Here is a 13,677-nt window from a genome sequence, read left to right as displayed (position 1 = left end):
TTCTCCCTTCATTTGTGTGGTTTTCTTCCAGGTGCTCCAGTTTCTTCCCACAGTCCAAAGACATACAGTACTAGTAGGTTAAGGTGGAACTACAGTCCCAATTTTGCAGACACAAAATTATTTAATTTCAGTCACAAAATAAAATCATTGACATTATAGAAAAACTTTACAAACTCAAAATTGAGCACAAAATCATGAATTTTGTGAAAGGACTGTAAGTTACGCCATGTTGTAACAAATTCGCATTCAAGTTCCACACAAATTGCGATGTGATGCAGCCCTTCCTGCTCACTAATCACTGTAATGACTAATGCAATGTGATGTAGGAGAGAAAGGGTATAGGTTATGCAGCAAACATTTCACTGCAAAAAACGTTCCATTCCAAGGTTCTTTATACAGAGTTAACAATGTAGTATTATTTATTGGCAAAAACGTAAAAAAGTTGAGAGTTATATTTCCATTGGATTAAACGAGATGTATTCACAAGCCTGCTCCTTTACAATGTCACAGGGCCACAACAGATTATAGGAAGTTTTGCTGCCTCGTTCTGAATCGCAGAACATGGTAATTCTTTAACCTTGAAATGTAGTCTATTTTGTGATGTAATGATGCAATGTCCCTTTACTGAGAGCCAGCAATCAACGGATGTGTCTGATCGTGAATGGTTTTCCCTGTTGTTTGTTGTATTACTTGGTGTTGCATTTTAAGCTGTGCATGAGGCAGGACCCGGAGGCTGCTGCTTCTGCTGGTGCTTCTGCTGGGATTGAGGAAGAGCTGAGCGCCATGTAAGGCAAAGACACTGCGTTCCACTTTATCAGGTGCCTGGAGTGTAAGAGCTGCAGATAATATTGAGTCACATTAATCCCAACATATTTCAAATATTATGAAAATTAAATAAATTAAATCAAATAACTTTCATTAAAAAAATCAATCACTCTTTACCTTGCTTTTTCAGTTGTTTTTAAGGAAAATTGATGCCGAGAATGTGTGAATACTGCTTTTTGATGGTTCCAAGACCAATGTGACCTGTTCTATTGCCTGCTAATTGTACGTTCCAGGTTGAAAAATTATTTTTAGGAGGTCAAGGTGTATGAATGATAAGAGAAAAAATGAAATAACCACAGCAACGCAAACACCAGTCCACCAAAAAAAAATCATTTAATTAAAATAAGGTAACATTTTTTTTTCATCATCATACGGATGAACTGTGCTAAATGTGTTTCTAAAAAGAAAAAGCAGGACGTGAGTCCTGAGCCAAGATCATGACTCTTTTGCTCTTCTTCACATCAGTTTTCATCTGCGAGGAGGAGGAGGAGGGCGGCTCCTGATGTGCTGACACTTGGGGATGTGCCTCTGTGCCGGCCTGGGGGCAAAGCGCCGGCCGCAGTGAGGGCAGGGCACGTAGTCGGGGTTTGGATTCGCGGGGGGCTGGGGCAGGTTCACAACTTTCCCTCCTTGCGTGATCACCTGCTGCACCTCCCTGGCCTGTTTGATGCTCCGAATGAAATCCTCGTGCTTCTGCCTCCAGTTGTGCTTTCTCAGCTGGGAACAGGAAATGAAACCAATAAAACAGCTTCCAGAAAAAGTCCAGACTAGCACTGCGTACACAGTCTGGTCGCAAACCATTCACAAGGCAAGAAAATATCAATACAGTAATAACGTAGCTTTCTGGGGCCACCTTTTAGGTTATTGGGTAGAGAGTACAATTTACGTAGTTATGGTTTTGTTTCCTGTGAGTGCTATTTGCTTGATATGTAGATTTTTACAACAGAATTCAGAAGTCACTAAGACACATTTATTCTGTCTGGCAAATGTGCCTTTGCGGCAGTTTTTCAGAAGAGTACTTCATAAAACACTTATTTATTGTTTACATTGATTTATAAGCTGAGTCTGACTCTAGGAGAAAAAAAGGGAAGCTTGGAAAGAGTTTAAGGATAGCCCTTACCACGATTGGCGGTTTAACCTTCTTCTTATGGATGTATGTCTCCAGTTCTGTTCCCTTGGCCCTGTGCTTGAAAGAGTCAAAAACCTTCCTCTTTGAATTCTGAAGCTTCTTGCAGATCTTGCTGTGTTTCTCCAGCCTCTCTACAGCAAACTTCCCGTGACACAGTTCACAGGGCACCAGCTGAGGGTTTCCACTCTGGCTATTCTCATATGGAAATTGCTCAGCGGTAGGGCACATCAGACTTGTAGGGGACAAATATCTGTTTTCCACTGACAGAGTTTGTTCATCCAGACATGTGGTGTTATTTCTGAAGTGGCCCTGCGCGGCCTGTGCCGCTGACACGTCGCTTTCAGGGAGCCTTGCTTTCTTGAGATACTTTCTCCTTCCACAGGGGACGTCTTCTAGCCCACGGCTGCAAGGGCTCACTTGACGTCTCTCCTGATGGGAAAGCGCAGAGGGAAAGTGCGATTCTGCGCATCCGCCATCTTCCATTGGAGAACCATAATCAAGGTTGTCTCCTCTGATAGGAAGGGCTTTCCTTGGAGTGAAGGCTTTTTGCTTCTCCATTCTGCAGGTCAGAAGAGGCACGGCCTTAGAGCGGTGGTTGGCCCATGGTCCTCTGGGGCAAAGCTCGCTCTGCCTCGCCTCTATTTTCCCTTCCGGCCACCTCTCTGGAGTCTTCCATCTCTCTCGGAACCATCCTCAGCTCCTCCTGAGCTCTGAAGAGCTTCGCCTGCATCATGGCCTCCTTCTGGCGAATCTCGTCCTTCATCATGGCCTCCTTCCGGCGCATCTCATCCTGCAGGCTGGTCTCCCTCCGGCGATGCTCCTCCTTCAGCGCGGCCTCTGCCTCGGCCACTTTTCGTAGCTCCTCTTGCAACTGAAAGTGCTCCTTCCCATTGGCATGAGAAGGGCATTGCCCTGGAGGGGTCGCCACCATGGGGAGGACAGTCCTGTCCTTAGGTTTGCGTACTCTTGAGCCCCTCCTGCCCGGCCTCTCGCAGGGCCTCTCATGACCATCCTGAGGCGGGGTGGGGGCAAACAAGGAATCACTCTGTGCGTCCGGGCGGTCCACAGCCCGAACCTCACCAGGGCCGGAGACTTTCCTGTTACCCATAGGCTTCAGGGGGTAAGACCGATCATACCCCACAATGTTCTTCTCGGGGCCCTGTTGGGCTTGGAAGCGATAGCTGTTCCCCATCTTCTTCTCCGCAGCGTATTTGACATATTGGAAACATTTTCTCATCTTCTGTAGAGCTGCCTCCTGCCGCCGATTGTACATGGCGATCATTTTTTTCTCCTTTTCCTGCATCAGTTTCTCTTGGAAGGTGTCCTTCAGAAGCTGTATCTTGGGAGGCGGGCAGTACGTGGAGATCAGATCCTGTTGCCTTAAGGGCGCGGGTCGATTCGAGTCTGTGTCCTTCGGGGAGGGGGACAGAGCACCAGGCTTAGGACTGGGCTCCATTGGCAAATGAGATATGAGCTTTGTTTCCCAGGTATCTGGAAAAGGCAAAAATGGCAAATAAATGATATCCTGCACAGTCTAGTATGGTCTAATAGAAAAGAATAAAAAAAAACAATTCAGGAAATACACAACTTTTTAATATTAAACCTAATGGTGTTGAATGCTGCATGCTGACTCAGTAGGAGACAGATCCTAAACATAAACATTATAATAAACATTTGTTTCCCAAATAACATTCTCAATGTTCAGAATGCTTAAAGTCATGAGCTTTTTTAAAAATGTTTAACTGAAACCTGGAAATGTGCTATTTCATTTCAAAGCTTGTATTATATCTATGATATAAATGTTTTTTTATATAAAATTAACCCATTATGCAACAGGGGTTTGAGCAAAAGTCACTGTGAATAAGGGAATTTATCAATATTAATTAGCCGTTTCACTACATTATAGATAGCTGAAGGATTATGATACAGTATATCGATTTCGCTACAAATTGACAAGCATATTTGATGACACTTACCAAACAAGTTTTAAACAGCGGAGAAATAGTTCACCACGACGATAGCAATGCAATGTTTGACTGCATCTCCCTATGTGATATATCTGTATTTGGGTATATACAGATCACGTAATTCAGGGAGCACTGTTACGTCAGGTCACCAACCATTATTACGACGCTCATATGTCATAGAGCTCCTTAGGATGTTTGTATAATCTTTATCCAAATTTTCATATGGCCGCAGTTACGGCGTTTATTTTACAGTTAATGTAACAGGGTGTCATTATATTTTTCTGTCTTTATGGTGGCAGACCACTTAACTAAATCTGAGTAGGCAGTTTCTACAAGTGGGTCAGATAAAATATTAAATATACAGTAAAAGCTCACACCTATTCATACCCTTTATGTACTGTATATCTACAATTACGTATACTACGTATACAGTTATCGTATACTATAATACGATAACTACCATTACAAAATGTCTCCCTTTTGATTTGAAGTGGTTCTTTTAAATAAGTAAATTGCAATCACTTAGCCTACATCTGAGCTCCTAATTCATCGCGACGACGGACTGAGACTCCAGTCGGATTTGTGAGAAGGGGTGTGCCTGTTTTAAAACCGATTCATACGTCTTAAACACATGGACATAGATAGCAGTCTGTGTTATATAATTTATCTTTTTATTTTATTTAAATTTAAGTATCACATACACATTTTCAAAGTAACTGTACCCCTTTTAATTATGATCCCCATCGCTCACAGCTCCGAAGGTGAGACGAGGGCTACTTCAGATGGGATTTCCAATATTTCTCTCTTAGCTTGTATACCGGTGGAAAGGAGAGCGCTCTTAAAACGTGTTGATAGTAAGATTGGGATGTATTTGCAGTCTAGATATAGTTTTTTTAATGTTCGGAGCCGCCACAGATTCATTTTCTTACGACTGCTTTTCTGGATGACAATGACAATGCAAACGATGGTGTTAAGGCGAGGCTGTGCCTTAAGGCTCCTCTGCTTACAATATTCAGCGCGTAAATCGCAAACGAGCGCCTTCCCTTACGATGAAAATGCAGAAAATTAGACCACGAGATTTAAACCTACGGCTTACAAATTTATGCGTAAACACTAAAACCGTATCTTTAGCAAAACTGGCGAGACAATGTGTTTTATCATTTAAAAAAGTACTGGAAAATAATTAAAGGTTATCACGATAAACAGAGGTTACTGATCTACTACTGTACGCTGTGACCAAAAATGAGAGTCCCCCGATCCTCGCAGCCTTCATGCTTTGGTCTTGGCCTGGCCGTTTTTTTTAAGATAATGGGGTCAAGTTAAGAAATTATGCAAGTTTCTAATCAAATCCAAGGGCGCCTCGATCTCCTAAACATCTTTAGAAGGCCGACGGACCACACTGCACGGTCCGGGTCCGTTCCCTGACCCGGTTCTGGATAATGCCAGCTTAAAGTGAAAAATTCTACTGTACATATTATGTTTCTTATTATGGTATATATGTATAATGTGGCGCGACTGCTTCACGAAGCTAGAAAGAAAGTTATCCGCCATTTTTATTTTACCTGCAATTGAATTTGCCATTAAAATCACGATTAATACCGCAGCTGCTAAATTACTTACCTAAAAGCGTTCAGATACAAAAGCACTTGAGCTGTAATGTTTATATACTGTTGGCCCGATGACCTACTTCAAGAAGAATTGTTACATAGACCGCCAAGGACTGTCATCACACTTTACGTCATAAAGCGCTTTAAAACTTTTGACAAGTTCAACACCTCATATTTTGTACAGTTTATCATGGTAAAAGCAACTCAAAGCAATTCTAAAAATGATCGAAAGGTAAAAATACAAGCTTATACGAGCTGTCGTTTTAACATTTATAACATATATTTAAACAAAACATATATAATCTATTTTAATAAAATAGAAAAGTGTTCTTAGTCTTCACTTAAAAGCTGTTAGAAGCTGCCTTTCTGACAAGAGAGTTCTGTGAGTTCCACAGTCTCAGTGCATTAAAGTCAAAACCAGTTGCTTTTTATTTCCTGTTTTACGACAGAGCAAGGAGGGTGTCCACAGACCACTGTGCACCTGCAGACTGATATGGGGGGTAAAAAGTCTAGAAGTTAGTAAATAAGATTTTAACATATGTTCTAAAACACACCGGACACCTGTACAGTGATGCCAACACAGTGATCTGAGCTCCTTCTTTGAGTTAAATCCTAGCATCTGCATTTTTTACAAGTTGTTGCTATGGCAGAGCATGACCAGAGCATAACAGAAACCACCCATTTTCTAACCGCTTCATCCAATTCAGGGTCAGGGGGTCAGGGGGTCGGGGGGTCACGGGGGAGCCAGAGCCTCAGAAAGTAATAAGCAGGAGATACCTGGGACTGGATGGTAGTCCAATGCAGGGAAGACACAGACACTCACCAATTATCCCAGAAGCCAATTAACCTACCAGTATTTCTTTGAACTGTGGGAGGAAGCCGGAGCACCCAAAGCAAACTCATGCAAACATGGGGAGAACATACAAGCTCCATACAGATAGCACCCCAGGTCCAGAAGTGTACCCAGGGCCTCAGCACTGTGAGCTAGCAATGCTAAACGCTGGGCTACTGTGCATGCTAATTTCTAGGCATCAGGTGATCAATCAGGTAGTGTTTCTCAGATAAAAGGACACCAGTTATTTAGTATGAGATTCAAATTGACCTCAGAACAAAATATAACTTATGTTATATAACTTATATAGAACTTACTACAGCATAACTGTCTTATTTGGCTCTTGTAGAAAATATTAACAGCATGCCTATTAAACATACAGTATCTAGCAATCAGCAATCAAAATAAAAACATTTCCAAACATGGAAACTGCCCAGTTAATGAAGCATTTCAAAGACATTAATCTATTCAATAATTACAGTTTTAAGTAGATAACAGATTTATATTCAGATTACGAAAGCATCATAACAACTGCTGCTTGTGTAAGGAATCCATGAATACCACTGTACATGAGAATTCCACACCTATTTGTAATCAATACACAAAATCCTATTGAATTTCAGGTACTTGTTTATTCAGCATTGCTTGACTCCGCGGACTCCTTGTTGTTTCAATATTCTAGCAATAGGACTAATCGCCAATACAGTGCCGTTGTAATCTATTCCTTCTGCCATCAGAGGACGGTATTCGCACAGCCAGTTCAGGATAAGATACGGTCCTCGCAGTTCACAGTACAACTGGCCAAAGCCGTATTCGGAATATGCTCTCGATAACCTCGTTTAGTTTAAGTACGGCCATATTTCATATCAACCCACAGATGCATTGCATAAACACTAGAATTCTGGTTGTACTTAAATTGACCTTATACGTTTTGGATTATGTTTAACCTTCTTCAATTTCTTCAACCATATTTTGAGATGATTACGTTTACAGAAGCAAATATTATTCAGTGCTTTTTCTTCACTCCTTTAATCAAACCCACATTTCTATAAGGAGGGCCATTGTGAAACTCCCCAAAGTGAGCTGAATTAATCTTTTATTCTTCACACCTGCGAAGTCATTCCTTCATTGTGTAATATGAAGGCCTTTCATTATTCACGTATACTACAACATCTGAAAATAATGGGTCTTGAAATAGTTGAATGAAAGAAAATCCTGAATAACTCCTCCAAATGCGTGTTACACTTTCATCAAGTACACACACTTTGAATGTGATGAACTATAAAAAGTTATTTTAACCATACCCAATGGAGCTCAGGTGTGCGATTGCATACACAATCATGTTTTCAGTGTTTGGACATCAGCCGTACATCAGAACAATCATTTCACTAACACAGCTCCATGTTGAGTGACTTCCCTCCAAGAACACAAAGTCACTTTCCCTTAGCAATTATTGCATGGACTTTGATTATCTGCCTTCTGCATCAAGCCCTGTATTATATACGGTACAAAGCCAAGCTTTGGGATAGTGCTTTGTTTGGATCCTTGTCTTGATCCTTTTGGATCCCAGGCTGCTCATTTGCAAATGAGTTTTGACATTAATTATAGTGACTATAGCAATGAGCTGGCACTGTGGTTCACAGAGCTGGGGTCCTGGGTTCAATTCCTGGGGTGCAGTCTGGATGGAATTGTATGTTCTCCCTTCATTTGTGTGGATTTCTTCCAGGTGCTCCAGTTTCTTCCCACAGTCCAAAGACATACAGTACTAGTAGGTTAAGGTGGAACTACAGTCCCAATTTTGCAGACACAAAAGTATTTAATTTCAGTCACAAAATAAAATCATTGACATTATAGAAAAACTTTACAAACTCAAAATTGAGCACAAAATCATGAATTTTGTGAAAGGACTGTAAGTTACGCCATGTTGTAACAAATTCGCATTCAAGTTCCACACAAATTGCGATGTGATGCAGCCCTTCCTGCTCACTAATCACTGTAATGACTAATGCAATGTGATGTAGGAGAGAAAGGGTATAGGTTATGCAGCAAACATTTCACTGCAAAAAACGTTCCATTCCAAGGTTCTTTATGCAGAGTTAACAATGTAGTATTATTTATTGGCAAAAACGTAAAAAAGTTGAGAGTTATATTTCCATTGGATTAAACGAGATGTATTCACAAGCCTGCTCCTTTACAATGTCATAGGGCCACAACAGATTATAGGAAGTTTTGCTGCCTCGTTCTGAATCGCAGAACATGGTAATTCTTTAACCTTGAAATGTAGTCTATTTTGTGATGTAATGATGCAATGTCCCTTTACTGAGAGCCAGCAATCAACGGATGTGTCTGATCGTGAATGGTTTTCCCTGTTGTTTGTTGTATTACTTGGTGTTGCATTTTAAGCTGTGCATGAGGCAGGACCCGGAGGCTGCTGCTTCTGCTGGTGCTTCTGCTGGGATTGAGGAAGAGCTGAGCGCCATGTAAGGCAAAGACACTGCGTTCCACTTTATCAGGTGCCTGGAGTGTAAGAGCTGCAGATAATATTGAGTCACATTAATCCCAACATATTTCAAATATTATGAAAATTAAATAAATTAAATCAAATAACTTTCATTAAAAAAATCAATCACTCTTTACCTTGCTTTTTCAGTTGTTTTTAAGGAAAATTGATGCCGAGAATGTGTGAATACTGCTTTTTGATGGTTCCAAGACCAATGTGACCTGTTCTATTGCCTGCTAATTGTACGTTCCAGGTTGAAAAAATATTTTTAGGAGGTCAAGGTGAATGAATGATAAGAGAAAAACTGAAATAACCACAGCTACGCAAACACCAGTCCACCAAAAAAAAATCATTTAATTAAAATAAGGTAACATTTTTTTTTCATCATCATACGGATGAACTGTGCTAAATGTGTTTCTAAAAAGAAAAAGCAGGACGTGAGTCGTGAGCCAAGATCATGACTCTTTTGCTCTTCTTCACATCAATTTTCATCTGCGAGGAGGAGGAGGAGGGCGGCTCCTGATGTGCTGACACTTGGGGATGTGCCTCTGTGCCGGCCTGGGGGCAAAGCGCCGGCCGCAGTGAGGGCAGGGCACGTAGTCGGGGTTTGGATTCGCGGGGGGCTGGGGCAGGTTCACAACTTTCCCTCCTTGCGTGATCACCTGCTGCACCTCCCTGGCCTGTTTGATGCTCCGAATGAAATCCTCGTGCTTCTGCCTCCAGTTGTTCTTTCTCAGCTGGGAACAGGAAATGAAACCAATAAAACAGCTTCCAGAAAAAGTCCAGACTAGCACTGCGTACACAGTCTGGTCGCAAACCATTCACAAGGCAAGAAAATATCAATACAGTAATAACGTAGCTTTCTGGGGCCACTTTTCAGGTCATTGGGTAGAGAGTACAATTTACGTAGTTATGGTTTTGTTTCCTGTGAGTGCTATTTGCTTGATATGTAGATTTTTACAACAGAATTCAGAAGTCACTAAGACACATTTATTCTGTCTGGCAAATGTGCCTTTGCGGCAGTTTTTCAGAAGAGTACTTCATAAAACACTTATTTATTGTCTACATTGATTTATAAGCTGAGTCTGACTCTAGGAGAAAAAAAGGGAAGCTTGGAAAGAGTTTAAGGATAGCCCTTACCACGATTGGCGGTTTAACCTTCTTCTTATGGATGTATGTCTCCAGTTCTGTTCCCTTGGCCCTGTGCTTGAAAGAGTCAAAAACCTTCCTCTTTGAATTCTGAAGCTTCTTGCAGATCTTGCTGTGTTTCTCCAGCCTCTCTACAGCAAACTTCCCGTGACACAGTTCACAGGGCACCAGCTGAGGGTTTCCACTCTGGCTATTCTCATATGGAAATTGCTCAGCGGTAGGGCACATCAGACTTGTAGGGGACAAATATCTGTTTTCCACTGACAGAGTTTGTTCATCCAGACATGTGGTCTTATTTCTGAAGTGGCCCTGCGCGGCCTGTGCCGCTGACACGTCGCTTTCAGGGAGCCTTGCTTTCTTGAGATACTTTCTCCTTCCACAGGGGACGTCTTCTAGCCCACGGCTGCAAGGGCTCACTTGACGTCTCTCCTGATGGGAAAGCGCAGAGGGAAAGTGCGATTCTGCGCATCCGCCATCTTCCATTGGAGAACCATAATCAAGGTTGTCTCCTCTGATAGGAAGGGCTTTCCTTGGAGTGAAGGCTTTTTGCTTCTCCATTCTGCAGGTCAGAAGAGGCACGGCCTTAGAGCGGTGGTTGGCCCATGGTCCTCTGGGGCAAAGCTCGCTCTGCCTCGCCTCTATTTTCCCTTCCGGCCACCTCTCTGGAGTCTTCCATCTCTCTCGGAACCATCCTCAGCTCCTCCTGAGCTCTGAAGAGCTTCGCCTGCATCATGGCCTCCTTCTGGCGAATCTCGTCCTTCATCATGGCCTCCTTCCGGCGCATCTCATCCTGCAGGCTGGCCTCCCTCCGGCGATGCTCCTCCTTCAGCGCGGCCTCTGCCTCGGCCACTTTTCGTAGCTCCTCTTGCAACTGAAAGTGCTCCTTCCCATTGGCATGAGAAGGGCATTGCCCTGGAGGGGTCGCCACCATGGGGAGGACAGTCCTGTCCTTAGGTTTGCGTACTCTTGAGCCCCTCCTGCCCGGCCTCTCGCAGGGCCTCTCATGACCATCCTGAGGCGGGGTGGGGGCAAACAAGGAATCACTCTGTGCGTCCGGGCGGTCCACAGCCCGAACCTCACCAGGGCCGGAGACTTTCCTGTTACCCATAGGCTTCAGGGGGTAAGACCGATCATACCCCACAATGTTCTTCTCGGGGGCCCTGTTGGGCTTGGAAGCGATAGCTGTTCCCCATCTTCTTCTCCGCAGCGTATTTGACATATTGGAAACATTTTCTCATCTTCTGTAGAGCTGCCTCCTGCCGCCGATTGTACATGGCGATCATTTTTTTCTCCTTTTCCTGCATCAGTTTCTCTTGGAAGGTGTCCTTCAGAAGCTGTATCTTGGGAGGCGGGCAGTACGTGGAGATCAGATCCTGTTGCCTTAAGGGCGCGGGTCGATTCGAGTCTGTGTCCTTCGGGGAGGGGGACAGAGCACCAGGCTTAGGACTGGGCTCCATTGGCAAATGAGATATGAGCTTTGTTTCCCAGGTATCTGGAAAAGGCAAAAATGATAAATGATATCCTGCACAGTCTAGTATGGTCTAATAGAAAAGAATAAAAAAAAACAATTCAGGAAATACACAACTTTTTAATATTAAACCTAATGGTGTTGAATGCTGCATGCTGACTCAGTAGGAGACAGATCCTAAACATAAACATTATAATAAACATTTGTTTCCCAAATAACATTCTCAATGTTCAGAATGCTTAAAGTCATGAGCTTTTTTAAAAATGTTTAACTGAAACCTGGAAATGTGCTATTTCATTTCAAAGCTTGTATTATATCTATGATATAAATGTTTTTTTATATAAAATTAACCCATTATGCAACAGGGGTTTGAGCAAAAGTCACTGTGAATAAGGGAATTGATCAATATTAATTAGCCGTTTCACTACATTATAGATAGCTGAAGGATTATGATACAGTATATCGATTTCGCTACAAATTGACAAGCATATTTGATGACACTTACCAAACAAGTTTTAAACAGCGGAGAAATAGTTCACCACGACGATAGCAATGCAATGTTTGACTGCATCTCCCTATGTGATATATCTGTATTTGGGTATATACAGATCACGTAATTCAGGGAGCACTGTTACGTCAGGTCACCAACCATTATTACGACGCTCATATGTCATAGAGCTCCTTAGGATGTTTGTATAATCTTTATCCAAATTTTCATATGGCCGCAGTTACGGCGTTTATTTTACAGTTAATGTAACAGGGTGTCATTATATTTTTCTGTCTTTATGGTGGCAGACCACTTAAATAAATCTGAGTAGGCGGTTTCTACAAGTGGGTCAGATAAAATATTAAATATACAGTAAAAGCTCACACCTATTCATACCCTTTATGTACTGTATATCTACAATTACGTATACTACGTATACAGTTATCGTATACTATAATACGATAACTACCATTACAAAATGTCTCCCTTTTGATTTGAAGTGGTTCTTTTAAATAAGTAAATTGCAATCACTTAGCCTACATCTGAGCTCCTAATTCATCGCGACGACGGACTGAGACTCCAGTCGGATTTGTGAGAAGTAAAGGGGTGTGCCTGTTTTAAAACCGATTCATACGTCTTAAACACATGGACATAGATAGCAGTCTGTGTTATATAATTTATCTTTTTATTTTATTTAAATTTAAGTATCACATACACATTTTCAAAGTAACTGTACCCCTTTTAATTATGATCCCCATCGCTCACAGCTCCGAAGGTGAGACGAGGGCTACTTCAGATGGGATTTCCAATATTTCTCTCTTAGCTTGTATACCGGTGGAAAGGAGAGGGCTCTTAAAACGTGTTGATAGTAAGATTGGGATGTATTTGCAGTCTAGATATAGTTTTTTTAATGTTCGGAGCCGCCACAGATTCATTTTCTTACGACTGCTTTTCTGGATGACAATGACAATGCAAACGATGGTGTTAAGGCGAGGCTGTGCCTTAAGGCTCCTCTGCTTACAATATTCAGCGCGTAAATCGCAAACGAGCGCCTTCCCTTACGATGAAAATGCAGAAAATAAGACCACGAGATTTAAACCTACGGCTTACAAATTTATGCGTAAACACTAAAACCGTATCTTTAGCAAAACTGGCGAGACAATGTGTTTTATCATTTAAAAAAGTACTGGAAAATAATTAAAGGTTATCACGATAAACAGAGGTTACTGATCTACTACTGTACGCTGTGACCAAAAATGAGAGTCCCCCGATCCTCGCAGCCTTCATGCTTTGGTCTTGGCCTGGCCGTTTTTTTTAAGATAATGGGGTCAAGTTAAGAAATTATGCAAGTTTCTAATCAAATCCAAGGGCGCCCCGATCTCCTAAACATCTTTAGAAGGCCGACGGACCACACTGCACGGTCCGGGTCCGGGCCCTGACCCGGTTCTGGATAATGCCAGCTTAAAGTGAAAAATTCTACTGTACATATTATGTTTCTTATTATGGTATATATGTATAATGTGGCGCGACCGCTTCACGAAGCTAGAAAGAAAGTTATCCGCCATTTTTATTTTACCTGCAATTGAATTTGCCATTAAAATCACGATTAATACCGCAGCTGCTAAATTACTTACCTAAAAGCGTTCAGATACAAAAGCACTTGAGCTGTAATGTTTATATACTGTTGGCCCGATGACCTACTTCAAGAAGAAT

General features: G+C 42.0%; 1 protein-coding gene across 1 annotated transcript; it reads right to left on the bottom strand.

Moving 5' to 3' along the window:
- Nucleotides 1–1,228: 1,228 nt before the first annotated feature.
- LOC138226272 (zinc finger C2HC domain-containing protein 1C-like) lies at nucleotides 1,229–2,286 on the bottom strand. The gene is made up of 2 exons (XM_069186263.1): nucleotides 1,946–2,286; nucleotides 1,229–1,542 (listed from the first exon to the last, which is right to left on the bottom strand). The coding sequence occupies exons 1-2, from the start codon at nucleotides 2,180–2,182 to the stop codon at nucleotides 1,294–1,296; spliced, it is 486 nt and encodes a 161-aa protein (XP_069042364.1). The 5' UTR covers nucleotides 2,183–2,286; the 3' UTR covers nucleotides 1,229–1,293.
- Nucleotides 2,287–13,677: the final 11,391 nt, after the last annotated feature.

The sequence above is a fragment of the Lepisosteus oculatus genome, unplaced genomic scaffold (assembly GCF_040954835.1).
Source record: "Lepisosteus oculatus isolate fLepOcu1 unplaced genomic scaffold, fLepOcu1.hap2 HAP2_SCAFFOLD_122, whole genome shotgun sequence".
NCBI lineage: Eukaryota > Metazoa > Chordata > Actinopteri > Semionotiformes > Lepisosteidae > Lepisosteus > Lepisosteus oculatus.
Note: the sequence above shows the minus strand (reverse complement) of the source record. Positions and strands in the feature narration are given on the sequence as shown.